This window comes from Felis catus, chromosome A1, assembly GCF_018350175.1.
Source record: "Felis catus isolate Fca126 chromosome A1, F.catus_Fca126_mat1.0, whole genome shotgun sequence".
NCBI classification, from domain to species: Eukaryota; Metazoa; Chordata; class Mammalia; order Carnivora; family Felidae; genus Felis; species Felis catus.
This window is the reverse complement of record NC_058368.1, coordinates 87,497,429-87,525,053: the sequence shown is the minus strand read 5'-3', so window position 1 is coordinate 87,525,053 and position 27,625 is coordinate 87,497,429. Positions and strand designations below refer to the sequence as shown.

Sequence of the window (27,625 nt, the reverse complement as noted above, 5' to 3'; positions counted from 1 at the left end):
GGGAGGCTGGAGAGGCTGGCCTGCCCTGGCCAGCAGCAAACTCCCCCCAGCTCTGCAACCATCACTCACCCAAGTAAGAAACCTGGGGCACGTCCTTCCCTTGCAGGTCCTGCAACTCTGGAACCCGGGGCTCATTCTCCTCTCCCTGGGAGAGATGCAGCTGGGTGCCCGGGTCACCTGTTCATGGAGAGGAGGACACAGTTGTCACTGAGGTGTCTGCACAGGAGCCCAGGCCAGATGGAGGGGGGGGACCTCTGCACCAGGGCAGATGCACCCGCAGGGGCCATGAGGGGCCATGGGGCATGCAGGGAGGGGGCAGGACAAGGAGCACATGAAAGGAAGAGCTTTGGGATGAGCGCATATCCTTTGGGGCTGTCAGGAAATCAGACGTGAAGAGAGCCATAGAAGAATGACAGAAAACCAGGGTGCCTGCGTGGCTCAGGTCATGATCTCACGGCTTGTGAGTTGGAACCCCGCATTGGGCCATGTGCTGACAGCTCAGAGCCTGGAGCCTGCTTTGTGTGTCTCCCTCTCTCTCTGCCCCTCCCCCACTCAAGCTCAGTCTCTCTTGCTCTCTCAAAAATAAACAAACGCTAAAAAAAAAAATGGCAGAAAACCAGACGCACAGGAAACATGTTGCATTTGGTTTTGTATGAAACAGCCAGGCAAGCCTGATCTACATGTGGCAGACAGAGGGTGGGTGATGGTCAATCTGCAAAGTGCCCATGAGGTCTGGGGGTGAAAAGCAATCAGATGCCGGCCCCCCCAGTCTCTGGCCTCAGGAGAGAGGGGGTAAGTCTTACTTGGAGGCAGCGAGACCCCACAGTCCTCCCCGATGATGAACTCTCCATAGAAGCCCGTCTGCGCAGGGTCTAGAAGGGACCAGTCCTCTTGGGAGAAGCAGAAAATCATATCCTTGAAAGGAGAAACCCGGTTCTGAAACCACAGGGGGACAACGAGGATGCCTGAGTCCAGGGAAGCTCTGAACCAGGGGAAAGCAAGCTGGGATGAAGGGCAGAGCCCCTCGAGACCCCAGCCGCATGAGCCCCATGGAAGGGAAGGCAGAGAGGCTGCCCCAGCTGTAGCCTGAGATGACCTCACACGGATCAGGTTCAGCATAATCCCAATGGCAGATGCCTCTCGGGGACAGGATGGCCACGGATCATTCACTGGCTTCCTTGTCAGTGCTGGGGCAGCCTGACACCCTCAGCTCCGAGGTGGGTACATGGGGGGTGTCCAACTGAATCACCAATGCAGACATTGCATTTTTAGAGTTTACGCTGCATATGTGCAAAGTACAAGCTTGTTCACTGCAACATTAATGATTCCAGGTGACAGTGAAAGAATCCGACATCTGTGCCCAGTGTCACAGAACTAAGCTACTTCCCAGCAGGAACATCACACACCGGTGAGGAGGAACGAGGGCCTGTCTGTACCAAGAAGGAATCCCTCTAAGGGATTCACCCATGGAAAAAGCACCCATGTGGAAGGTGGTCTAGATGGTCCCCACGTGCCAAGTGTCCAGAAGTCTGGAACGCTGCCTGCTGCTATAGAGGGGCCTATGGTTAGTGCTACATGGAGACTTTGCCTTCTTTCTTTTTTTTTAAAAAAAATTATTACTGTCTTTTTAAATTACGTAGGCTCCACACCCAAGGTGGGGCTTGAACTCAGGACGCTGAGATCAAGTGTTGGATGATCCACCGACTGAGCCAGCCAGGTGTCCTGACAAAGAGACTTTTCTTATACTTTGAGTCATGAACCATGGCAATTTTTAATTTAAAAAGTGATAGCAGGGGTGCCTGGGTGGCACAGTCGGTTAAGCGTCCGACTTCAGCCAGGTCACGATCTTGCGGTCCGTGAGTTCGAGCCCCGTGTCAGGCTCTGGGGTGATGGCTCAGAGTCTGGAGCCTGTTTCCCATTCGGTGTCTCCTTCTCTCTCTGCCCCTCCCCCGTTCATGCTCTGTCTCTCTCTGTCCCAAAAATAAATAAACGTTGAAAAAAAAAAAAAGTGATAGCATATGCATATAATACCAGGATACCATAACAATAAAGAAGGGCCCCTGGGGGCTTAGTCGGTTAGGCGTCCGACTGCAGCTCAGGTCATGATCTCGCAGTTTGTGGGTTCGAGCACCATGCTGGGCTCTGTGCTGAGAGGTCAGAACCTGGAGCCTGCTTCAGAGTCTGTGTCTCCTTCTCTCTCTGCTCCTCCCCCGTTTGCACTCTCTCTCCCTCTCAAATATAAATACAATAAACATTAAAAAAATAAATAAATGAAGATATCCTCTGCAAAATGGAACTACAAGATCTCTGCCAGCTGAAGCATGAAGTGAGGGTTTCAAGTTTCCTGTGAATGTTACAAGACAAATGGATGGTAACAATAAATGTCATGTAAACATTGTTCATTTTGGGGGCACATGGGTGGTTCAGTCGGTTAAGCACCCGACTCTTGGTTTCAGCTTAGGTCATGATCTCACGGTCTGTGAGTTTGAGCCCTGCATCAGGCTCTGTGCTGGCAGCTCAGAGCCTAGAGCCTGCTTCAGATTCTGTGTCTCCCTCTCTCTCTACCCCTCCCCTGCTCATACTCACTCTCTCTCAAAAATAAATAAAACATTAAAAACATGAAAAAGAATTCATAGTATTTCTTTCATTATTAATTTTTTAATGTTTATCCACACATTTCTGAGAGAGCGACAGCATGAGCAGGGAAGGGGCACAGAGAGAGGGAGACAGAATCCCAAGCAGGCTCTGCACCATCAGCATGGAGCCCAATGTGGGGCTTGAACCCATGAACCATGAGATCATTACCTGAGCCGAAATCAAGAGTCGGATGCTCAACCGACTGAACCATGCAGGTGCCCCATAAACTCTTTAAAGGTCAATCATCAGGAATATAAGTGAAATTTAACAGTCGTAGGTTTACAATTACTTCTTGTTTTTTTTTTTGCCCAAGCAAAGGTTAAATCTGATTAAAAAGATTATAAGTGTTATGCTCCTCTGGGTCCCGGAGGGTGTAGGAAAATGGGTCCTCATACATGCTTAGCAGAAATGCATGTTTCTGGACATTTGGGAGAATGCTAACAGAAGCACACCCATTCTACTTCTGGGAAATTTTCCTAAGGAATCCTCAGAGATATATGCAAAAATGTGTGTGAAACAACATGGAACACACTGTTTGGGAGAATTGCGCGAGGATTCTTTTGTTCTGCACACTTTTCCCTAGTGGCTGAAGACTGCCCTGAGCGTGTAGTATGTAGCTAGCTCTAGGACATGGACTTGTTTCAGAGTATGGTTCTGTCAATAACGTTCGGGTTTTCCCCAATTCTTTGCTACTAAGAGCAACGGTCCAATGAACTCCCTCATCAGTCTCCCTGCCCACGAACAAGTGTCTCCAGGGTCGACATGAACACACCTCTTCCCCAATATTAAATATTCCCACATTGTTCTTCCAGTGGGGTACCCACAACTGTACTCCACAGGCAACGCACCTGTACTGTTCACCCACATCTTTGCAAACACCTGGCAAGGCCACGTCTACGGTTCTAATGACACTGTGGGCAAGGAGCAATCAGCAGTGGAACTACCCTCTTCTCGATGAACATTTTTCTCATGGGTTTATGGGCCAATCTGCATCTGTCTTCTTTGAAATCCTCGTGTATTTTGTTTGCACGTTTTTCTATTTTCTCATGGTTCCTTTTCCTAATTTTTTTAACCAGCTTATTTAAAATTGCAGATGTATGTGTCTCTTATAAAAGAAAAATATTATTTTAATTTTAAAATTAAAAAAAATCCAATGTGTTGCATTAAAAAAATCAGTAATATTAGTGGTATAGAATGAACTGTTTGAAAAAACAGAACAAAACACAAAAACCTCACACCTCATGACAAAAACACAAAACAAAAAAAACCCCAACCAAAACCAGAACAAAGAACAAAAACAACAAAATCTTGAAATGAATCAAAGACCCATATGTAAAAAATCACAACTATAAAATTTCCAGAAGAAAATTCTGTGTGACCCTGGGGTAGACAGAGATTCATTAGGACATAAAAAGTATATATTACAAAAGAAAAACACGGGACCTCTGATGTCCAATCTTCATAAGACATCAAAACAATGAAAAGGCAAACTGTAGAAGAGTGATAGAAAATATTTCCAATAATATATCAAAGGACTTTTATCCAGCACACACACACACACACACACATATATATATATTTTACAAGTCCTTTTTAATTTAAAAAAAATTTTTTAAGTTTATTTATTTTAAGAGACAGAGACAGTATGAGTGGGGGAAGGGCAGCTAGGGAGGGAGCGGAAGAATCCCAAGCAGGCGCTGTGCTGTCAGCACAGGGCCTAATGGGGGGCTCAAACCCATGAAGCCGTGAGATCATGACCTGAACCGAAATCAAGAGTTGGATGCTTAACCAACTGGGCCACCCAGGCACCCTAATTTAGTTTTTATTTTAGAGACAAAGAGAGAGTGTGAGCAGGGGAGAGGGACAGAGGGGCAGAGGGAGAGAGAATCTTAAGCAGGTTCTATGCTCAGCACAGAGCCTGACACGGAGCTCAATCCCATGACCCTGGGATTATGACCTGAGCGAAATCAAGAATCAGATGCTCAACTGACTGAGCCACCTAGGCACTCCTATTTTACAAAGTTCTTGAAACACGGTAAGATGGTGGGGGGGTGGGGGTGGGGGGGAAGGGTGCCTGGTTGGTTCAGTTGGTATGCATGCAATCTCAGGGCCATGAGTTTAAGCCCCACATTAGGTGTAGAGCTTACTTAAAACAAAACAAAACAAAACAAAAAACTGCAGTAAGCAACCCAGTAAGCAGGGAAAATATTTGGGCACTTCATGAAAGATTAAAAGAAATGATCCACAGCACATGGAAAGATGAAAAACTTCATTAGTCAACAGGGAATTGAAAATTAAAACCATAATAAGATACCTATTTTAATGGACAAAATATACACTTTTTCTAAAAAAAAAAATGACAATACCAGTAAATGGTGAAGATGTGTAGCAAAAGGAACTCTCATTCATTAGGTAGGAGTGTTGAGTGGTAAACCACCACAGAAAACAGCCATTTCTCATATAATCAATCACATCCTTACCCTACAACAATTCCACTTCTGGATAATCACCCAAGAGAAATAAAAACCTGTATCCACAAAAAGACATTAAGTGTTCTAGAAGTCTCACTCATAATGGCCAAAGTGGAAAGGACCCAAATATGGGTTGACAAGTGACTGGGTAAACCAGCTGTCAGTGTACAATGGAATACTACTCAGCAATAAAAAAGGAACAATTGATAGACATGTGAGTGACGCTGAAATCACTGGGCTGAGTAAGAGAAGCCTGGCACAAAAGACCACATACTGTAGGATTCCATTTACAGAAAATTCTAGAATGAGAGAAAATCATCTAGGTGGCAAAAGGGAGATCATGGCTGGCCTGGGTGTGAGAGCAGGACTTGCAAACGGGCACAGGGGAATTTCTGGGATTTGATAGAGAGGAGATGTTTTCTATGTTGACTGGGGTCATAGTTATGTGAGTGCAGACACTTGTCAAAAACTATTCAAACTTGGGGTGCCTGGGAGACTCAAGTCAGTTTTTAAGTGCCCAACTTCAGCTCAGGTCATGATCTCATGGTCTGTGGGTTCAAGCCCCATGTCGGGCTCTGTGCTGTAAGCTCAGAGCCTGGAGCCTGCTTTGGATTCTGTGTCTCCCTCTCTCTCTGCCCCTCCCCTGCTCATGCTCTGTCTCTTCCTCAAAAATAAACATTAAAACATTAAAAAAAATAAATAAACTAATAGAGTATTTAAAAAATGTGTGAAGTCGAATCAGGAGTTTGGAACAGGCTTCTCAAACTCACATATGCCTATGAACCACCTAGGCATCTCAGTAACGATGCAGTCTGCATCAGTAGGTCTATGGAGGAGCCTGAGAGGCGGCATTTGAACAAGCTGTAAGTGGCTTTGCTCCCAGAAGAGGTCGGTATGATGGAAGCCTGTCCTCCCAAGACGAGTTCCACAGGATGGAAGATGGAGCTGAGAAAGCCATGGGTTTGCAGGACAGAATCTGATGTTGGTTTCAAAGGGGATTAGAAGGTCCATCCCAAATACGCCACTTTGGCATTAGGACTTTCAGTCAACTGAGAAACAGGATCACAGAGAAAGTTCTCTACCCAGGGCGCCTGGGTGGCTCAGTTGGTTGAGTGACTCTTGACCTCAGTTCAGGTCATGATCTCATGGTTCGTGGGTTCAAGCCCTGTGGAGGGTGTGTTCTGTCAGTGCAGAGCCTGCTTGAGATTCTGTCTCTCTGCCCCTGCCCCACTTGCACAATACTTTTCTCTGTCTCTCAAAATAAACATTTACAAAACAAAAGCTCTCTACTCTCCCCCATCTGCCTAAATGAAGGACATGAAGCTTCCCTGTGAAAAGCACCCTGGTCTCCCACCCGCAAGGGCAAAATTACTCTTCATCTCCAGAGAGGACAGAACTGGACCAGAGACAACAAAACACACTTGACCAAGTAACCCTTGTTTTCCATTACTCTCCAAATACTTGCCTTCCCATAATTTACCAACCCTCTGAGCTAACAATCCCTTTCCTCTGTCTTGTCACTTCTCTGCAATTACCGCCTTGGGTTAAAATGGTGCATCAGTCAGCCTGCGGATCTGACTGCCTTCTTGGGGTTTTCATTTCATTTCTGTGAGGCAACCCACAGGCACAGGAAAAAAAATCTTTTTAATCCTGTGACTCTGCATTGTGTCAATTCAATGTACAGGGGGCACTGAGCCTAACAGAGTGGAGGAAAAAGGTTTTTTTTTTTCTCCCTGAAGGTGGTAACTGCCCCTGTTGGTAAACAGTTGAGAAATCAGAGCTCTCAGGGGCACCTGGGTGGCTCAGTCGGTTAAGCATCCGACTTTGGCTCAGGTCATGATCTCACGGTTTATGAGTTAGAACCCCGCATTGGGCTCTGTGCTGACAGCTCAGAGCCTGGAGCCTGCTTTGGTTCTGTGTCTCCCTCTCTCTCTGCCCCTCCCCCAGTCACACTCTGTCTCTCTCTCTCAAAAATAAATACACATCTAAAAAAAATTGAAAGAAAAAAAAAGAAATCAGAGCTCTCAGATGGCAGTGTGGTTCTGGTTCTGCAGATTCTGAAGACAAAAGTGGAGGAGATGTAGAAACTGCTCACTTTAGCCTTGGATGGGTGTCTGGGAACAGACCCCAAGTGGAAATAGGAACTAATCACAGTGGACAAAGTTAGCATCATGGAAGCAAACCCCAGTGCCAGGGCCAGGTGGTGGATCTGTGATGCTCTACTTGCTGACAGAGTCTGACACAGTCTGACACAGCCACCCTGGGACCCCCGGGGACTTCTGTCTCATGGGGAAATGCTCACATGTCAGGGAGAAGCAAGGATGTACAGCATAATCCCTGCAAGGGAGAAAAAACTGGCACAGGTAACTCTGGGCGCAAGTTCAACAAAACATTCGAAGATCTTCACAGGAACTGGGAACATGTAACACACTCCTGTGCTAAATCTTGCTCATTCTTCTTCTTTTTTTTTTTTTAGTGTCTATTTTTGGGAGGGGAGAGAGAAACTCAAGCAGGCTGTGCACTGTCAACACGGAGTATAATGAACCCATGAACTATGAGGTCATGACCTGAGCCAAAATTGAGAGGGACGTTTAACCAACTGACCCACTCAGGTGTCCAGTCTTGCCAATTTTTATAAGGAGAGTGGATGGAGTACATACATACGTCAATTTAAAAACATAGCTACTTTTCCCTGATTCCTGCCTCTAAGAATAGCTAAAATCCCAGCCCCTTGATGCATAAAACACACATGGGAGTCTGAATGGGGAGAGGAAGAAGGCTGGCGTGGACCCTGAGGAATCTCAAGGTGACGAGCTCTCTCATTCTTTATGTCTCATGCATCCCAACTTGAAGTGAACGCAGAGAAGCTGGCAAGCCAGAGACAACCCCCCTCTCCCCACCCCAGGTGCAGAGAAAAACAAACCCAAACAAAGCCTGTGGTCTCAGCCACGAGACCAGGAAAGGAGCAGCTGAGCCAGCCGGGCATCACTGCTCTCCTCTACCCAGTGCTGCAGAAAACACCACAGCCCCCAGCCTGCTCCTGTGGCAGAAAACGAACACCCTCATGAGGCTGATGCCAGGCATCCTGACACCCCACTGCTGGGTGTAGTGGCCTCCGAAAGGGCTGAGCGGGAGCCAGGAATCCTGTCCTGCTGGCTGGAACAGTTCACCCCTCCCCGCCTGCCCCCACACCTGTGGTCATCTAGGGAGACCAAGTGGTCAGTTGGAGCTCTGCCCCAGTCAGGAGCCCCCCTCCCTGGTGCCCATGGAGACTGAGGAGGGGGCTGGACTCCTTCCCTCCCTGGCAGGAACAGGACAGGACAGCCCACCCTGAGGGGTCTTCTGCTCAAGCAGGGGTCAGAGTGAAAACCCACCTGAACAGGTTTCAAGGGGACCCAGAGTGTCGTAACATAACATAGAAAGTCAGGGGCACCTGGGTGGCTCAGTTGGTTAAGCATCTGACTTTAGCTCAGGTCATGATCTCAAGGCTCCTGAGTTCGAGTCCCACGTAGAGCTCTGCGCTGACAGCTCAGAGCCTGGAGCCTGCTGCGGATTCTGTGTCTGCCTCTCTCTCTGCCCCTCCTCGTCCCCGTGCTCGCTCGCTCTCTCTCTCTCTCTCTCTCTCTCTCTCTCTCAGTCTCAAAACTAAATAAACATTAAAAAAGAAAGAAAAGAAGAAAGAAAGGAAGAAGGAAAGAAAGAAAATCACTGGCAACACCAAGAACCAGAACGATCTCAAAGTGAGTGAAAACGGAAGATATAAAGCGCAAGTAAATGGAAATACAAGAACCGAGAACCTGAGAGCTCAGGGATGAGCTCAACAGCAGAATGAAGGGCACAGGACAGTCTGCCAACCTGTGAAGACAGGAAAAGCCAACTGTGGCGGAGATGTTCTAACAGTCTCCGGTGCCTGTGGGACTGCAAGAACATGTCCCAGACGGGCGCACAGCGTAGGGCCGAAAAACGCCTCCAAGAAACCAGGCCTCAATAATTCCCTTCCCTGGAAAAAGATGTTAGACCAGCTCATTCAGGAAGCAGAGCCAACCCCAAAGAGGTAATCCAAGGAAATCCACACCAAAACACATCCTAATTAAACTTCCAAAAACAGAATCTGAAAAGTGGCTAGAGGAAAATGACAGCTTCCCCACATGAGGGAAGAAAATCCCCGTCTCTGATGAGAAACCACGGAGGGCAGGCAGAGGGGGGCCATATGCTTCAAGTACTGACAGGAATTGGGGCAGCGTGGGGCCCATGTCGGGAGAAAACACCTGCAGGAATGGAGGGATCCAGGCATTCTCAGATGGATCACAACCAAGTCCATCTTGACCAGCAGACTCACCCTGTAGGAAAGGCTGAAGGAAATTATCTAAGTGGAAAGGAAGCCAGAGAAGGAACCAAAAGGAAGAAAATGGTAAGCAAAAATAGGAGATGCACTAGGCTTTCCTTCTCCATTTAAGTTTTCTCAGTAACTGACAGTCTGATGTAGTTCTAAATGTATCTTGGGAGGCGCACTTGGGGGCTCAGTCGGTTGAGCACCTGACTTTGGCTCAGGTCATGATCTTACGGTTCATGAGTTCAAGCCCCATGTCAGGCTCTATAGTGATAGCTCAGAGCCTGGAACCTGCTTCAGATTCTGTGTGTGTATCTCTCTCTCTGCTCCTCCCCTGCTCGTGTGCACACTCTTTCTCTTTCTGTCCAAAAAAAAAAGTATCTAGAGGAACTAGTTAAATCACTTTTTAAAAAGAAACTTTATTTTTTTTTTTTTGGAGAGAGAGCACAAATGGGGGAGAATCTCAAGCAGGCTCTATGCTCACTCAGCACAGAGCCCGACATGGGACTCAACCCCATGACTCTGAGATCATGACCTGAGCCAAAATCAAGACTCAAGACACCCAATCAACTGAGCCACCCAGGCAACCCCTAATCACTTTTAATACAAAGGGTGGGGGGAATGAAGGGATGTTAAGGGCTGTGATAAGATAAATATCTCTCTCTGTATCTATATGTATAATACAGAGGTATATCTGGATATGGATATATTGATTTCTGGTTTGAATCAATAAAATCAATACATATACATCTGTATACATCTATATGCACACAGATATATATATATAGATAGATAGATACATACATACATACATACATACATACATAATTTAATACCCACAGCAATCACTAAAAAAGCTGCATGACAGATTCTTTGATTGACCAAACTTTAGTCAGGCTCCCGAATCTTCTCCTGGGGCCATCTGTGGCCCTCCTATAAGGCACCTCCTTATAAAACACACATTTTTGGACACCTGGGTGGTTCAGTCGGTTGAGTGTCCGACTCTTCAATTTCAGCGCAGTCATGGTTCATGAGTTCGAGCCCCATGTTGGGCTCTGCACTGGTGGCACGGATCCTGCTTGGGAGTCTCTGTCTCCCTCCCTTTCTGTCCCTCCTGAGCTCACACACACGCGTGCTCTCTCTCTTAAAATAAATACATATTAAAAAAAAATAACTCCTTTAAAAACTTTTTAAAATTGTGTAATATAAAACAAAACGCACGTTTAGTAAGAACGCTGATAAGTCAGTTTAACCAGAACCCCAACCCTTGATACCTGATTAGGTTCCTTATTGTCCATCACCCCTAGGTGAAGTCTGATGTCTGTGGCCTACCTTTGGTGAGAATCCTGTTAGGTCAGTTTAGCTGGAACCCCATCTTATCCCTGACGTCTCCTCCTAGTAATGTTTTGTCCACAGACCTCCCTACCCCATGCTCCCTGGCTGTAAACTCCCACTTGCCGTTGCTGTATTTGGAGGTGAGCCCCAGCTCTCTCCACTGCACGATCCCTGCCATGTTCCCCGTGTGGTCCTGAATAAAGTCTGCCTTATCATCTGTAACAAGTGTCACTGAATATTTTAACAATATAAAGACATATACTTGACAACACACTAGGTAAGTCAAGATGGAAAGCTACAGAATGTTCAGGTAACCCAGAGCAAAGCAAGAAAAAAAAAAAGAGAAACGAAAAACAGAACAAATGGGAAAAAAGGCATGTCAATAATTACATTAAAATATAAATGGTCTATGGGAATGCAAACTGGTGCAGCCACTCTGGAAAACAGTATAGAGGTTCCCCCCCCCCAAAATAAAAACAGAACTACCCTACAACCCAGCAATTGCACTACTAGGCATTTATCCATGGGATACAGGTATGTTGTTTCTAAGGGACATGTACACCCCCATATTTATAGCAGCACTATCAACAATAGCCAAAGTATGGAAAGAGTCCAAACGTCCATCAATGGATGAATGGATAAACAAGATGATAAAGATACACACACACACACACACACACACACACACACACACACACACACACAATGGAGTATTACTTGGCAATCAAAAAGAATGAAATCTTGTCATTTGTAACTACGTGGATGGAACTGGAGAGCATTATGCTAAGTGAAATTAGTCAGAGAAAGACAAATATCATATGACTTCACTCATATGAGGACTTTAAGAGACAAAACAGATGAACATAAAGGAAGGGAAGCAAAAATAATATAAAAACAGGGAGGGGGACAAAACATAAGAGACTCATAAATATGGAGAACAAATAGAGGGTTACTGGAGGGGTTGGGGGAGGGGGCATGGGCTAAATGGGTAAGGGGCACTAAGGAATCTACTCCTGAAATCACTGTTGCACCATATGCTAATTTGGATGTAAATTAAAAAAAAAAAATTAAAAAAATATAAATGGTCTAAATAAGACTTTTTTTTTTTAAAGTAAACTCTATACCACACATGGGGTTTGAACTCACGACCCTGAGATCAAGAACTGATGCTCTACCAACTGAGCCAGTCAGGTGCCCCTAAATTCATCACTTAAAACACAGCGATTGGCAGAGGGGATTAAAAAACCTGATCTGGGGCACCTGGGTGGCTCACTCAGTTAAACGTTAAGCGTCTAACTCTTGGTATTGGCTCAGGTCATGATTTGTGAGATGGAGCCCTGAGTTGGGCTCTGTGCTGACAGCATGGAGCCTGCTTGGGATTCGCTCTCTCCTACCCACTCTGCCCCTCCCCCACCAGTGCTTTATCTCCTCAAATAAATAATAAAGTAAACTTTAAAAAATTTAAAATATATATTTAAAATTAATAAAAAACAAAAAACCTGACCCAAATATAGGCTATCTAAATTTTTTTATGTTTATTTATTTTTGAGGGGGGGGGGGGAGAGAGAGAGAGAGAGAGAGAGAGAGAGAGAGCGCACAAGTGGGAGAGGCCCAGAAAGGGGGAGACAGAAGACCCAAAGCAGGCTCTCAAGTGAGCGCAGAACCCCACGTGGGGCTCGATCTCATGAACCATGCTATCGTGACCATGAGCTGAAACCAAGAGTCAGACGCTTAACCGACTGAGCCACCCAGGTGCCCCTAACTATATGCTATCTAAAAGAAACTCACCTCAAACATGATGATTTGGCAGGTTGGAAGTAAAAAGACGGAAAGTATACATTACACAACCATTAATCAAAAGGAACAAGAGTAGGTATATTAATACCAAATGAGATAGAGCAAAGAAAATTACTAGAGACGTTATATAATAAAAGGGTAGTCCATGAAGGCATAGCAATCCTAAATGTGTATGTACCAAACAACAAAGCTGAAAAATATACAAGGCAAAAACTGACAGAACTCAAAGGAAAACAGACAAATCAATTACTATTGACTTCCATATCCCACTCTCAACTGACAGAAAATAAGAAGAAAGTAACTTGATAGCACCACCAAACAAGAGGTTCTGATCAACTTCTATAAAACACTTCACCCAACGCCAGCAGAATATATATCCTGTTTTTACGTGTGCACAGGACTATACCAAGACAGACCAAACACTGGGTCATCAAAATCCTGGAGGGAGAGGAGAAACTCCCAACAAATTTGAAAGAAATACAGAGTATATTCTTGGATCATAATGGAACCAAACCAGAAATCTATAAAAGAAAATAAAGGGAAAACCTTCAAGCCTTTGGAAATGAAATACCACATTTTAAAATAATCCTTGGGTCAAAGAAGGCTCAAGAGAAATTAAAAAATACACTGAAATAAATGAAGGTAAAACCACATCATACTGTAACTTGTGGGATACGGCCAAAGTGGTTCTCAGAGGGATATCTACAGCACTAAAATGCTTATATTAAAAAATGCTTACATTTATTAACAAAGGCAAAGCATGGAAAGAGCCCAAATGTCCATTGATGGATGAATGGATAAAGAAAACGTGGTATGTATACACACATGTGCACACACACACAATGGAGTATTACTTGGCAATTAAAAAGAATGAAATCTTGGCATTTGCAACTACATGGATGGAACTAGAGGGTATTATGCTAAGTGGAATTAGTCAGTCAGAGAAAGACAAATATCATATGACTTCACTCATATGAGGACTTTAAGATACAAAACAGATGAACATAAGGGAAGGGAAGCAAAAATAATATAAAAACAGGGAGGGGGACACAACATAAGAGACTCTTAAATATGGAGAACAAACAGGGTTACTGGAGGGGTTGTGGACGGGGAGATGGACTAAATGGGAAAGGGGCATTAAGGAAGACACTTGCTGGGATGAGCACTGGGTGTTATACACAGAGGATGAATCATTGGATTTGACTCCCGAAATCATTATTGCACTGTATGCTAACTTGGATGTAAATTAAAAAAAAAATGCTTACATTTGAGGGAAAGTCTCAAATCAATAATTGAAGCTCCCACCTCACGAACCTAGAAGGCAAACAGTAAAATAAACCCAAAGCATGTAGGAAGAAGAAAACAGTCAAGATGAGAGCAGAAATCAACGAAACTGAAAACAGGAAAATAACAAAGAAAAACCAATGAAACAATGAACTAGTTCTTTGAAAAGGTCAGTGAAAGTGAAAACCTCTAACAAGACTTAAACAGAAAAAAAAGAGAGAGAGAAAAAACACAAATTTCCAGTATCAGAAATGAAACCGGAATAGCACAGACCATGCCCATACCAAAACGATAAAGGAACACCACAAGAAAGTCTACATGCAATACATTTGACAACTTCAATGAAATGAGCCAACTGCTTGAGAAGCGCGTACTACCAAAACTCAACCACCATCAGATCACATGAACAGCTCTGTAACCATTAAGGAAGTTGGCTCTATAATTAAAATACCACTTCCCCCCACCCCGACAAAATCTCTCATTCATATGGTTCCACTATCGTATTCTACCAAATGTTGAAGAATCAAAACCAAGTCTAGGGGCGCCTGGGTGGCCCAGGGTTGAGTTTCTGGCTCTTGGTTTTCAGCTCAGGTCACAACCCCAGGGTCGTGAGATTGAGCACCAGGTCGGGCTCTGCACCAGGTCGGGCTCTGCACTGAGCATGGACCCCCGGATTGGGATTCTCTCTCTCTGTCCCTCACCACCTCATGCACACTCTCTTTCTCTCTCTCTAAAATTACATTTAAAAAATAATAAACAAATAAATAAAACCAATTCTAAACAATCTCTTTTAGAAAATAAAAGGGGACACTTCCTGATTCACCATACTCACCCATGAGTATAGATACGGAAATTCTTAAAATGCAGGTGACTCTTGAACAAGTCCCCCACTACAACAGAAAATCCATGTATACCTTTTGACTTCCCCAAAACTTTACTAATCACCTGCTCTTTACCATAAGGAAAACTTACCGATGATATAAACAGTTAACCCATATTTTGTATATTATATGTATTATACACTGCATTCTTACAATAAAGTGACAAAAGAGATCATTATTAAGAAAATCGCAAGGAAAATACATTAAAGTACTGCATTTGTCAAAAAAAAATCTTCGTATAAGTGGACAAACAGTTCAAATTCATGTGTTCAATGTTCAACTGTAAGAGCAAATAAAATCCAGTAATATATCAACAGAAGAAGACGTTTATTCCATGGCAAGAAGACGTTTATTCCAGGGAGGCAAGGCCGGTTCAATATTCAAAAATCAATAAACATAACCCACAATATTAAGAGTCACAAGAAAATTCATGTGATCAATGGAAACAAAAACATGTAACATTGGACAAAATTCAATAACCACCCATGATAAAAACTCCAGAGAAACAGGAATTGAGGAGGTTTCTCAAGTGGATAAAGAGAATTTACAAAAATCCCTCAGCTAACATACCAAATGGTGAAAGACTGAATGCTTTCTCTCTAAGATTGGGAACAAGGACATCTGCTCTCATCAGTGCTTTTCAACAACATGATCAGAGTCCTCACCAGCCGAATGAAGCAAGAAAAGGATATAAAAGCATATAATTGGAAAGAAATAAAAGTTTTTATTTGCAGATAGCATGATGGTTTACATAGAAAATCTAGAGGACTCTATTTAAAAACAAACCAACAAAAATCCCTCCTTAAACAATGTGTCAATCCAGCAAGGTCACAGAATACAAAATCAACATACAAAAAAACCAACTGCATTTCTTTTTGTTGTTGTTGTTAAGTTTATTTATTTATTTTGGGACAGAGAAAGCCTGTGCGCATGAGCAGGGGAGAGTGGCAGAGAGAGGGAGAGAGAATCCCAAGCAGGCTCCACAATGTCAGTGCCGAGCCTGATACAGGGCTTGAACTCATTACCCTGTGATCATGACCTGACCCAAAATCAAGACACTTAACTGTCTGAGCCACTCAGGCTCCCTTCCACTACATGTCTTATACTAGAAATCAAAATTAAAAAAAAAAAATAGTATCATTTATAATTGCTCAAAAAATGAAGTACTTAGGTATGAATTTAACAAAACGTGCACAGCTACTTACAAGCTAAGGAGCACACAGCACTAATGAAAGAAATCAAAGAAGTAAGTAAATGGAGGGGTGCCCACTGGCTCAGTTGGGGAAGTGTGCACCTCTTGATCTCGAGGTCGTGAGTTTTAGTCCCACACTGGCTACAGAGATTACTTAAAAAAAATAAAAATAAAAAAATCTTAAAAAAAAAAAAAGAGAGAAAGAAAGAAGTAAATGGAGAGGCATCCCACATTCACAGACAGAATGACTCAGATGGGTGAAAATGTCAATGCTCCCCAAATGGATATACAGGCTAAACAAAATTCCTATCGAAATCTCTGTAAGACTCTTTGTAGACATGGACAAGATTATTCTAAAATTTACAAAGAAATTTTACAAAGGGACTAAAACAGCTGAAGTAATTTCTGAAAACAATACAATGGGAGGAATCAAGGCCGCCACTTCCAAGACTTAGAAAATAGCCGCAGTAATCAAAGCTGTGCGGTATCAGTAGAGACAGACCTAGGTCGATGAAACAGAGTAAAGAACCCAGGAACAGACCTATAGAAATATGCTCAACAGAGTTTTTGCTTTTTTTACAGAGAGAGAAAGTGTGAGTGTGTGCACGAAAGGGCTGAAGCGGAAAGAGAGACAGAGAATCTTAAGCAGGCTCCACACCCAGCATGGATGTGGGGATAGATCTCAGGCCCTGGGATCATGACCTGAGCCACAATCAAAAGTCGGACGCTCAACCAACTGAGCCACCCAGGCGCCCCTCGAGTGATGTTTGACGAAGGAGCAAAAGCAATTCAATGGAGGGAAGAAAATCTTCTTTTAAAAAAAAAAAATGTTTACTTCCTTATTTTGAGAGAGCACAGAGGAGGGCAGAGAGAGAGAGGGAGAGACAATTCCAAGCAGGCTCCATGCTGACAGCACAGATCCTGATGGAGGGCTCGATCTCACGAACTGTGAGATCATGACCTGAGCCAGAGTCAAGAGTGAGACCCTAAACCCACTGAGCTACCCAGGAGCCCCGAAAACCTTTCCAACAGATGGGGCTGGAACCAGACATCCACTGGCACAAACAAATAAGCCACAACTAATGTGTCACACCTCATTTATAAGTTAGAGATCACGGGGGCGCCTGGATGGCTCAGGCGATTGAGTGTCCAGCTCAGGTCATGATCTCGTGGGTTTGTGGGATGGAGCACCACATTGGGCTCCACAGTGTGGAAACTGCTTGGGATTCTCTCTTCCTCTCTCTCTCTCTCTGCCCCTCCCCTGCTTTCTCTCTCTCTCTCTCTCTCAAAATAAAGAAACTTACATACATACATAAATAAATAAGCTAGAGATCATGGACTCAAATCCAACTGGATCACAGATCATGGATTAAACCAATCATAGACTTAAAATGGAAAATGTTTAACTATATAACTTTTAGGCAAAAATATAGGATGAAGTTTTTGAGATTGAAGACCAGGCAAAGAGTTCTTAGACTTTACACCAAAAGCATGATCCTTAAAAGGAAAAACTGACAATTTGGAGTAAATGAACATTAAAAACTTTTGGGCTTCAACTATACTTTAATAAAAAAAATAAAATAAAAATTAAATACAGTAAAATAAAATGGATGAAACCTTGGTTGGGGGCAGGGGAGAGGGGGTGGGAAGACCCTGTCAAAGGGAAGGAAAGTCAAGCTCCAGAATGAGAGGAAACATTTACAAAACACATATCCAACGAAGGTCAAATATCTGGGACATATAAGGAACTCTCAAAGTAAGAGAAAAATGCAAATGGTCCCATTAGAACATGAGCAAAAGTGATGAAATATTCCATAGAAGATGACAGGATATTCAGAGGCCAGATCCGCACAGGAAAGATGCCCAACATTATTAGCCCTCATGGAATGAAAATGTAAACCATAATGAGACATCACAGCACACCCATCAGAACAGCTTAAAAAAAAAAACAAAACAGTGCAAACAGTAAACGGTGGCAGCGAGAATGTAGATTACTCACACACTGCTCATGGGAATGGGATGGCATAGAGTCCCTCCGGAAAACAAAACTAAATTTGCACTTAGCACACAACCCAGTGACTATATACCTGGGCATTTACCCCAGAGACACAAAGTGACGCTCACATAAAAACCTTACAAATATTTACAACAGCATTAGGCAGAATGGCCCAAACTAGAAAACAACCCAGAGGTTGTTCAACAAGTGCATGGGCAAAAAAATGTGGTGTATCTGGACCATGGAATTCCACTCAGAAATAAACAGCTCCTCAGACCGTGCCGACTGAACAGTCAACCCCCAAAGGCAGGGGTCCGTCTATACGACGTTCGTGAAGTTGACAACATCTGTGGTTAGTGTGGCCAACGAGAGGACGGCGTGAAGGAGCCATGGATTTCACTATAAAAAGCAATAGGAGGGATGGTCGTGGTGACACAAATGTTCTGTATCGTGTGTGTATCAACACCAGTGCGCTGGCTGTAGCCTCGGGCTGTGTTTTCGCAAGACATTACCATTTAGCGTAAAGAGTACAAGAGATCTCTGATATTTCTCACAACTGCATGCGAAGGTAGTTACTCAAAGAAAAAAGATAAACATTACATGCACCCACGTTCACAGCAGCATTATTCACGACAGCTGGACACAAACCAAGGGTCCACCAAAAATGAATAAACAACATGCATTATACACACACTATGGGATATTATCCAGCCTCAGAAAGGAAGTCCTGTCACAGGATATGGTATGGACGGACCCTGAAGTCCCTATACTACATGAAACAAGCCAGTCACAAAGGTGTAATTCTTATGCAAGCTAGTTAGGGTAGCTGAGTTCATAAAATAGAATGGTCATCTCTCTGGGGACACGGGGAGCTATTCCTGGAACCAGTGAGGAGTTTCAGTTTGGAAAGATGAGAAAGTTCTGGAGGTGGGCTGCATGACAGTGTGAATATGTGTATTACTAAACACTTAAAAACACTACAGTACATAAAAATAGTTAAGATGGTAAATTTTATGTAACATGTATTTTACTACAATTGAAACTAAGGGGCGCCTGGGGGGGCTCAGTCGGTTAAGTGTCTAATTCTTAATTTCCACTCAGGTCATGATCTCACAGATTGTGAGTTCAAGCCACATGCACAGAGCCTGCTTGGGATTCTCTTTCTCTCACTCTGCCACTCCCTCCTTCACTCTCTCTCTCTCTCTCTCAAAATAAATAAACTTAAAAAAATGTTAGAAAGACTGAGAAACAAAAACCTTCGTGATGAAGACTTTCACTGCACTGAGCAGAAATGATCTTCAGCAGAGTGATGAAACAGCACTGACTTACCAAAATCTGTCTCCTGTTTACTGGGGCCTTTACAGGAACGCAGAGAAATTCAAAGACGAATACCTTGGTTGGGGTACAGGAACGCAGAGAAATTCAAAGACGAATACCAAGGCTCATTAGATACTAAGGTCACAGCATCTCTGTGTGTCATACTGGCCAAAAGTCTCAATCTTTAATAAGAAACCTGAGTTTTCCCTCCTTGGGCTCACACTTGTGCTCAGCAGCCACCACACTACATGGGAGATGCTGACACACGTGAACAGAGCCCACGAACGCAGCTCTTGGGGAAAGGAGGCACCCCACCCCATGTGCCTGGTACCACGTACCCAGGCTTCAGGTTATGCGGGATGCATTGTGCTTAGGATGGCCGAGAGCAACCTTGGGACGTGATTACTGTGTGTCTACCATCCTTCAGATGGCCCTCCATCTGTAAGGAACAATAACCAGACAAGGTCCACACCTTCTTGTCATGCACTTTCTCGTGCAAACAGACCAGGCTGTAATACCCAAGTCGCGTGCCAGCCAGCAGACATCATTAGAGAGAAACAAAGGGGGTGTGATGAGAAACCGTGGCCAGAGGCAAGGGGGCTGGAAGGAAGTGCGTGAGACCCCCTATCGGACCAGCTTTCCATCCCACAGGGACGCCCAACAAGGGAAGCTTTGCACGGCCTTGTGCAGAATCACAACAGGGAAAAACGCCCAGGAAACTCCCCAACAACATGCCCACTTGCGTACAGCACTGACATATCTCTGCTTTTCCTCCATTTCCTAAATACAATCACTGTGGTTATCACTGCATAAGACAGTACCCTGTGAAGTATGAAAAGAGAGGTCTCCCTTTTTTCACAAGGGGGAAACCCTAACACACAGGGGGAGGACATCTGTCTCCCACCATCACAGCTGGCGGGCAGAGATGGGGTTCTTCAAGGGCTGTCCACACATCACTCACCGGGGGCAGCTGCAGGGTGGTTACCTGCTGTGTATCCCTCAGACTTGCCTCCTGAAGAAGGGCAGGCTCTTGCAGAACTGAAAGAGAGGAAACGTGGATTCATAAATCTAAGGTCTCTTCTCATCTGCAAGACGTCGAAGGGGTAAAGCACTTGTGAACCACAAGAATTTACATCACCAATGAGAAGGCTTCAGTGGGGAATGCCTGGGTCATGTGCGCTCAGTCTCTAGGGAGCTTTTTTGTGTATAATACGTGATGCTTTTTAATAAAATTTTTTTAATGCTTATTTATTTTTGAGAGAGTTGCACAGTGTCAGCAGGAGAGGGACAGAGAGAGAGGGAGATATAGAATCTGAAGCAGGCTCCAGGCTCTGAGCTGTCAGCACAGAGCCCAATGCGGGGCTCAAACCCACAAACCATGAGATCATGACCTGAGCCAAAGTTGGACGCCTGACCAACTGAGCCACCCAAGTGCCCCCAATTTTTAAACAATTTTTTAATGTTTATTTTTGGCAGAGAGAGAGGGAGAGGGAGGGAAAGAGAGAGAGAGAGAGAGAAAGAGAAAGAGAGAGAGAATGAGCGGGGGAGGGGCAGAGAGAGGGGGAGACACAAAATCCAAACCAGGCTCCAGGTTCTGAGCGGTCAGCACAGAGCCCAATGCAGGGCTTGAAGTCACAAACCATGAAATCATGACCTGAGTCGGAGTCAGACGCCTAACTGACTGAGCCACCCAGGTGCCCGTTTTTTAATTTTTTTTTAAGAGAAAGAGTATGAGCAGGGAGGGGCAGAGACAGAGAAAATCCCAAGGAGGCTCCACGCTCAGTGTAGAGCCCAACATGGGGCTCAAACCCATGACCCTGCGATCATGACTTGAACTGAAATCAAGAGTCAGATGCTCAGCTGACTGAGCTACCCAGGTGCCACTATTATTTTATTTTTTTAAATTTTAATTCCAGTATAGTACACATACAGCATTATATTAGTTTCAGGTGGACAATACAGTAGGTTAGCAAATCTGTGTTTTTACTCAGCTCATCAGGATAACTGTATGCTGCCATCAGGTAGCTCTGCAACTTTCCATGGGTTCAGGGATCTCAGCTTCAACCGCGATATGGGGGAAAATAAAGGTTAAAGCTCTACGGGGCTGTGGTGCCAGTAAGAGCTGCTAGTAATGAACATGATTGTAGGCTCCACTATCATCTACAGATTTTTAAGTTCATAAATTGCAAAGTTGCATGAGGAAGCAGCTGTGAGGTACTCTTGGAAGAGCTACTGTCACATGAAAGTGCAGAGTATGGGATTAGTCATCTCACCTGCCCTCCACTTGAGCTGCTGGGACCTCTGCTATATTCTCCTATGACGTCCCTCCTCTGGCTGGGACTCATTGCCTGCCTCAGGCTTCTGCTAGCCGGGGTGTGGGGGGGGGCATGTACCTGGCAGGGAGTTGCTGTGTGAACCCGAGCCGTGTTTTAGAATGCGCTCCTTTTGGGGCATCTGGGTGGCTTAGTCGATTAAGTCTCCAACTCTCGATTTTGGCTCGGGTCACGATCTCGCAGTTTGTGAGTTTGAGCCTCACATCGGGCTCTGCACTGATGGTGTGGAGCCTGCTTGGGATTCTCTCTCTCCGAAAAATAAGTAAACTTTAAAAAAACAATATGCTCCTTTTACAGAGGGAGACTTGGAAAGCTGTACTACCATCTCCTGGTTGAGAGGAAATCCCAGAGGCTGACCCTAGGTCACGTGTTAAATCACTGCCAAAGCTAACACTGGAAGCCAGTGTCCCTCACCTTTCGGACCTGGGACACGAAGCTTTCGTCATGGCACAGGCGAGACACCAGGAGGGGAGCCAGTTTATCCTGTGGTGCTGTCTGGCTGCCCCAGCTGTGGAAGCTCAGGATTGGAGTAGGGGGTGATTTAATATGCTCTCTTACCTGCTGCCTTCTGAGGGAGGGACTACAGCCCTGCCTTACATGTCCCCAGAAGAAATGAGTGCAGGGACACTATGCACATCCCTCTGCAGAGCTCTGTCTCCAAACAAAATCTAGCTTTTGAGGAAGACCTTCAAGATTAGCAACTATACTGGGGCGCCTGGGTGGCTCAGGTGGTCAAGTGTCAAACTCTGGATTTCTGCTCAGGTCACGAGCTCACGGTTGGGAGTTTAAGCTCTGAGTCAAGCTCCGTGCTGACTGTGCTGAGGCTGTCTGGCATTCTCTCTCTCACCCTCTCTCTGCCCCTCCCCTGCTGATGCTATCCCATTCTCACTCTCTAAATAAATAAATAAACTTAGAAAAAAAAACACACACACAAAAAAAACAACAACATAGGAACTATATAGCTGCTACTGGAAGCTCATCCCCACAAGTCAATGATGAATTTTAAGGTCTTCCTGATAACTAACTCGCATCATGCCTACTCTGTCCATTTACTGTTGTCCGGGGAAATACTGGAGCTGACCTATCTGACCCAAAGCCCCTTGCAGCACCTGGCTCACCTGCCTGGGCTGGTGCAGCCCCTGGATCTCCTATCTGCCCTCCTGAAGACCCTCTCAGGGCACGACCCAGGCTGTGTGCACACACAAGGTTTATCTGGGAGAATAAGTTCTGGGCTGAGTTGTGTCCCAATCCTAGTACCTCAGAATATGACTGCATTTAGAGAGATCTCTCAAGAGGTAATGAGTTAACGTGAGGTCACAAGGGTGGGCCCTGCTCCAACGACTCGTGTCCTTATAAATAGAGATTAGGACAACCGTGTGGAGATGCAGGGAGACCACAGTGATTAACAAGCCAAGGAAGGAGCCTCATGGGAAAGCGAGCCTGCCTGCACCTTGGTTTAGAACATCTATCCCGCAGAACTCTGAGGATGTAAACCTGCATTGTTGGGCCTGCCCGGTACGATGCTTTGCCAAGCAATCCCTAGCAAACTAACACAAGGCCAGCGTGCCTGGACATCTGTACTAAAATCAGATTAATTCCACCCAAAAAGAAACTTAATATGTTTTTTTTTTTGTGTGTTTTTTTTTTACTGAAAAGCTTATAAAGGATCACTTCTGTGAGTCACAGGAGTGCACTCCCGGCTTCCTATGGCATGTGTAACTACAGTACAATGTGGGGAGTCTGCCCACACCAACCTGCACCCCACTGGGGTCACTCCCCTCAACCACAACTTCCCATGGTGGTTACCGCGACCAAAAGTCAAGAAGGGCTCAGGGTCTCCGCTCTCAGCATTCTGTGGGTAAAGTCCTTTAATTCTCAAAAGACCCATATGGGTGATGATTATCCCCAAAGGGTGGGCCAGGAAACCAGGACTTGGAGAGTGCTCTCAGTCATAGCTAGAGTCGTCAAAGCCACCTGCCTCAAGCCACCACTGGCATTCTTTGTACAGATAGCCAAATAGGTCCAGGCGACATTCAGGCCTGAAAAACCCACCCTGTTCCCTCTGAAGCACTTGCAGATTTCCTTGCAGCTTCCTAACAAATCCGGAGAGCAGCTATTTCTTCACTGGGGAAGGAGGTTTGGAGACACAAGATGTGGCTGTGCTCAGCCACCCACACAGGCGTCTCCCCAAACCGACCAAGTCTGGAGATGCACCCTCAAGAAGAGGAGATGGTGCGGCCTCAGACACCCACCCACAGCCCTGGTCGCTCTGTGTGGATTTACCACAGTGAAGGGGGCACACATCCTCAGGAGATCCTGACTGAATTGCTCTAGAGAAGGACCCAGACCATGGAAACAGTTCATGGCTCTTCAGGGGATGAGCAAGAAAAACCCAAGTCCAGAGCCAGAGGCACAGGGAGGGGTAACCCCACTGAGTACCTGGATCCCCACCGGGCTGGCCCGGGGTTCTGCTTGGGAGCCCAGGGCCCTGTGCTACGGCCGTGGGCTGGCTGTCCTGGCTCTTTGCAAGGTCGCTCTGGGCTTCTGCCGGCAGCCGCTCCGGCTCTCGGTCTGGAGGGCCTTCGCCATCATCAATCACCACGGGGTCTTCACAGTGCTTGAGCTGCAATCCCAGAGAGGGTGCTCAGGGCGAGGTGGAGAGGTCCTGCTGACCATCTGCACAGTGACCGCCATAGGCTCCGCCAGGGCCCCGCATAGGACAGAACCATGCCCCAAAGCAGGACCCTCAAGGAATGGAACCTGCTTTCTTGGGAAACCAAACTCCAGTGTGAGCCTTGCTGAAGTGTGGGGCTCTACACAGAACTTCTTCGCAGCCAGGGGCCCCGAGGCACCCTCCCCATCAGTGCTGCCCAGCCCCGCTGTGTCCCCCTGCTCACCCACTGCCAGGGCCGCCCAGGCTCCCGCTCCAGCGCCTCCACAGCCGCCACAGCCTGATCACCACTCTCAGGCTCCTGGGCCCGCACCCAGCCCTGGATCTCACGGGGCAGGATGGCCAGGAACTGCTCCAGCACCAGTCGCTCCAGGATCTGTTCCTTGGTGTGTCTGTCGGGCCTCAGCCAGCCCTGGCACAGGTCCCAGAGGCGGCGCAGGGCCTCCCGGGGGCCCGCCGCCTCCTGGTAGCGAAAACGGCGGAAGAGGCGGCGGGAGGACTCGGGGCTGGGAAGCTCGCCCTGGGGGCTAGGGTTCTCTCCTGGTGGGCTCCTCATTTTCCTGGGCTCCTCGCTTTCTTTCGGAGCCAAGACTCGGGGACACAGGGCTGTGGGCATGATGGGATTTGATGGGGGTCAGCAGCAGAGGACGACCCTATTTCCAAACAGAAATCACTGGCTTCAATGTTCTGGTCTCCTGTGGCAGTTTTTTGGGGGCAGTGATGGGGAAAGTGACAAAACCCACAGAGACCAGCCCGTGGGACAAGTCCTCGGACATGGGACAAGGGTCACTGTGGCTGGCTCTTACACAAGGGGAGATAGGGAAGACCCCCCCCCCCCAACACAAGAGCATCATGACAGGATTTCCCTAACGGGGCAGCCAAATGAGGCAGAGGATCTGGGAGAGAAGCGCTAGCATATCAACACATCACGGGCATTTCAGGCATCCAGGGAGCCTGACAGGGCCACATGCAGGGCAGAGATTGAATTGAGACTCTGTGGTACCTTCCGTGGCCAGGTCCTCCTGGACAGGACAAGTGAATAGGCCGCTATCTTGAGACTTCGCAGCCAAAGTCCCCGTTCTTGCCCTTGAGACCTTTACAAAAAGAGCTGGAAAGACACAGACATGCCTGGGGTGCCTGGGAGGAGCCTTCAAAGAGGATCCGGGACCAGAAATCAGCCATGCTGGTGCCCAGGGCCAGCCGTCGGTGCTGGATCTGGACTCACACAGAGCAAGAATTAATGGCACCCAGCAGAATCCAGGGGGATAAAGCACACAGCCCAGATGATGCCCATGCATAAGATGGGAAGAGTCAAAAGAGGCAGGTACATCCTGAGTGTAGAGCAGAAGGTAACTACGTATGTAAAAACATCAGTGCTTTCAGATCAGCCTCTACCCATCTTGCCCCCAAGTCTGGATGGCAAACTTTAGGATGTGTTTAAAGATGCACTGGCCTTCCATCGAGCCTCTACCCCACCCCCTTGTCCTCTTCAAACCATGATGAAGGCAACCGTGTACTGCTCACGGCCCTTCCTCCGTCAGGAGTGAGGTGGGGGCACTCTGGCGCAGTTACACCTGCACCTCCCCAGTGAACACACACAGGGCGACATCAGGGAGCAGTAACCCTGACTCTGCACTGTGGGACTCAAGGGAAGGGCGAATGGGGAAACATGAGAGCCTTGGACTCCAGTCTGCATAAGGCTCCAGCTCACTCCCATTTCACAGGAAGACCAGTGAGGCCAGGAGAGAGAACAAAGACCACTGAGTGGCAATCAGAAACACTCCAGTTTCTGGACCCCCTTGCTCTGCAACATAGAAACCAATACAGAATGACACCAAAGTATTCCAAGTGTGTCTGGGTGTCCTCCCGCCTCCAGCACCTGGAATACAATCTCTCCTCCACCGCCCCCACGTTCCCTGAGTTCAGCCAGCGCACACCTGCCGGGCCTCTATATTTCTCAGACCTGCCCCTAGGCTTGGGTGGGGGCTCGGGCCCCACCTTCTACACTCTGTTCGCAGTGGGGCATCCCGCTCGGGGTCTGTGAGGATCATCCTAAGCAGACAGCCGGGTCTGCCTTTGTCACCCCGGGACCTGGCACCTGGCACGCAGGCGGCGCAGAAGGATGCCTGATGAATGAGCTAACTTAAGTCCCGGGGGCCTTCCCGGAGGGGGCGGGGCATGCCTGTAGCAGCTCTCGGAGGACAGAGCCCCATCAGCAGAAAGGAAGGAGGAGGGCACGCTAAGCCAGACAGAGAGGCAGGCTGTCCTCGTTCCCCGCCTACCCCAGGCGCGCCTCCAGCGTAACCCGCTCCAGGCTCCTCACCTCGCAGCCCGGACCTCCTTCCCCGAGTCTAACTCCAATCCCTCCTGCTGCTGCGGAAGTCTCCGGCAGCAGCTCCTCATCCTTCCAGCCCGGCCTCCCGGGCGTCCTTCCTGAGGCCGAGGGACTCTCTCCTTGGCTGGTCGAGCCCCCGTCTCCCGCTCATGCACGAAAACGCGGCTGAACTAGTGCAGCAAATGGAGGCGCCTGCAAAACAGCATTCGTGCAGCCTTACAGCCCCGCCCGCGGAGTCCCTGGCGCGGAGAGACCTGGGCTGCGGGCGGGGAGACCCGGGCGCGTGGGGAGGCCGGGCGCGCGGAGAGACCTGGGCTGCGAGCGGGGAGACCCAGGCGCGCGGGGAGGCCGGGCGCGCGGAGAGACCGCGACTGCAGGCGGGGAGGCCCGGGCTTGAGGGGCCGGTAACGGGGAGCGCACGGGGGGAGGTCAGGGCGGAGGCGGAGGCCGGGGCTGCGGGCTAGGAGGCGGGGGCGCGGGGAGCCCGGGGCCGGGAGCGGGGAGGCCGGGGCGCGCGCGGAGGCCGGGAGCGGGGCGCGGGGAGGCCGGGGCCGGGAGCAGGGCGCGGGGAGGCCGGGGCGCTCGGGAAGGCACCGGGCAGAGCGCGCGGGCCCCGCCGAGCCCCGGGCCGCACTCACCGCCGCGGCGCGTCCCCTTTGGCGGGCCGCGCTAGCCTGGCCGCCGCGGAGCCCGCCGGACGCGCAGGAAAGGAAAGGCCGGAGCCCTCCGGCTCCCTCCCCTGGGACACTTCCTGCTCCGCTCTAGGACTGGGGAGGTCTCCGCATCTCAGTGGTCGAGGTGTGCGCGGGGGGTGACATCCGACACCCCCCGGCCGGGCCCGGCCCGCGCGCCCCGCCCCGCTCCGCGCGCGCGCGCGCGCGCGCCCGCCGGGACAAGGGCGTCCGGCCGGGGGCGTTGTGGGGCCCACCGCGCGGCTGCGGCCTGGACCACCCCGGTGTTGCGCTGGGGACGCGCCTGGGGGCGGACCATGGGCTGGCCGGGGGCCCGGGGACGCCGGGAAGGGCCGATCCCGATCCCGGAGCCGC

General features: G+C 47.6%; 1 protein-coding gene across 10 annotated transcripts in view; it reads right to left on the bottom strand.

The window, feature by feature from the left end:
• ZNF496 (zinc finger protein 496) overlaps positions 1 to 27,374 on the bottom strand; it is a 37,162-nt gene extending 9,788 nt beyond the window's left edge. The window contains exons 1-9 of one of the 10 annotated variants that reach the window (XM_045056521.1): positions 27,218 to 27,374; positions 26,568 to 26,771; positions 25,248 to 25,459; positions 24,471 to 24,850; positions 24,013 to 24,196; positions 20,202 to 20,278; positions 19,253 to 19,315; positions 804 to 936; positions 70 to 177 (exon numbers count right to left, since the gene is read on the bottom strand). In XM_045056521.1, coding sequence (XP_044912456.1) covers positions 70 to 177; positions 804 to 936; positions 19,253 to 19,315; positions 20,202 to 20,278; positions 24,013 to 24,196; positions 24,471 to 24,850; positions 25,248 to 25,459; positions 26,568 to 26,647 — 1,237 coding nt within the window. In that variant the 5' untranslated portion in view covers positions 26,648 to 26,771; positions 27,218 to 27,374. Of the gene's footprint in view, positions 1 to 69; positions 178 to 803; positions 937 to 19,252; positions 19,316 to 20,201; positions 20,279 to 24,012; positions 24,197 to 24,470; positions 24,898 to 25,247; positions 25,460 to 26,567; positions 26,772 to 27,217 lie in introns of those variants that run through there. The other 9 variants (XM_045056524.1, XM_045056528.1, XM_045056534.1 and 6 more) reach the window with 9 other exon arrangements.
• Between the last annotated feature and the right edge of the window lie 251 nt (positions 27,375 to 27,625).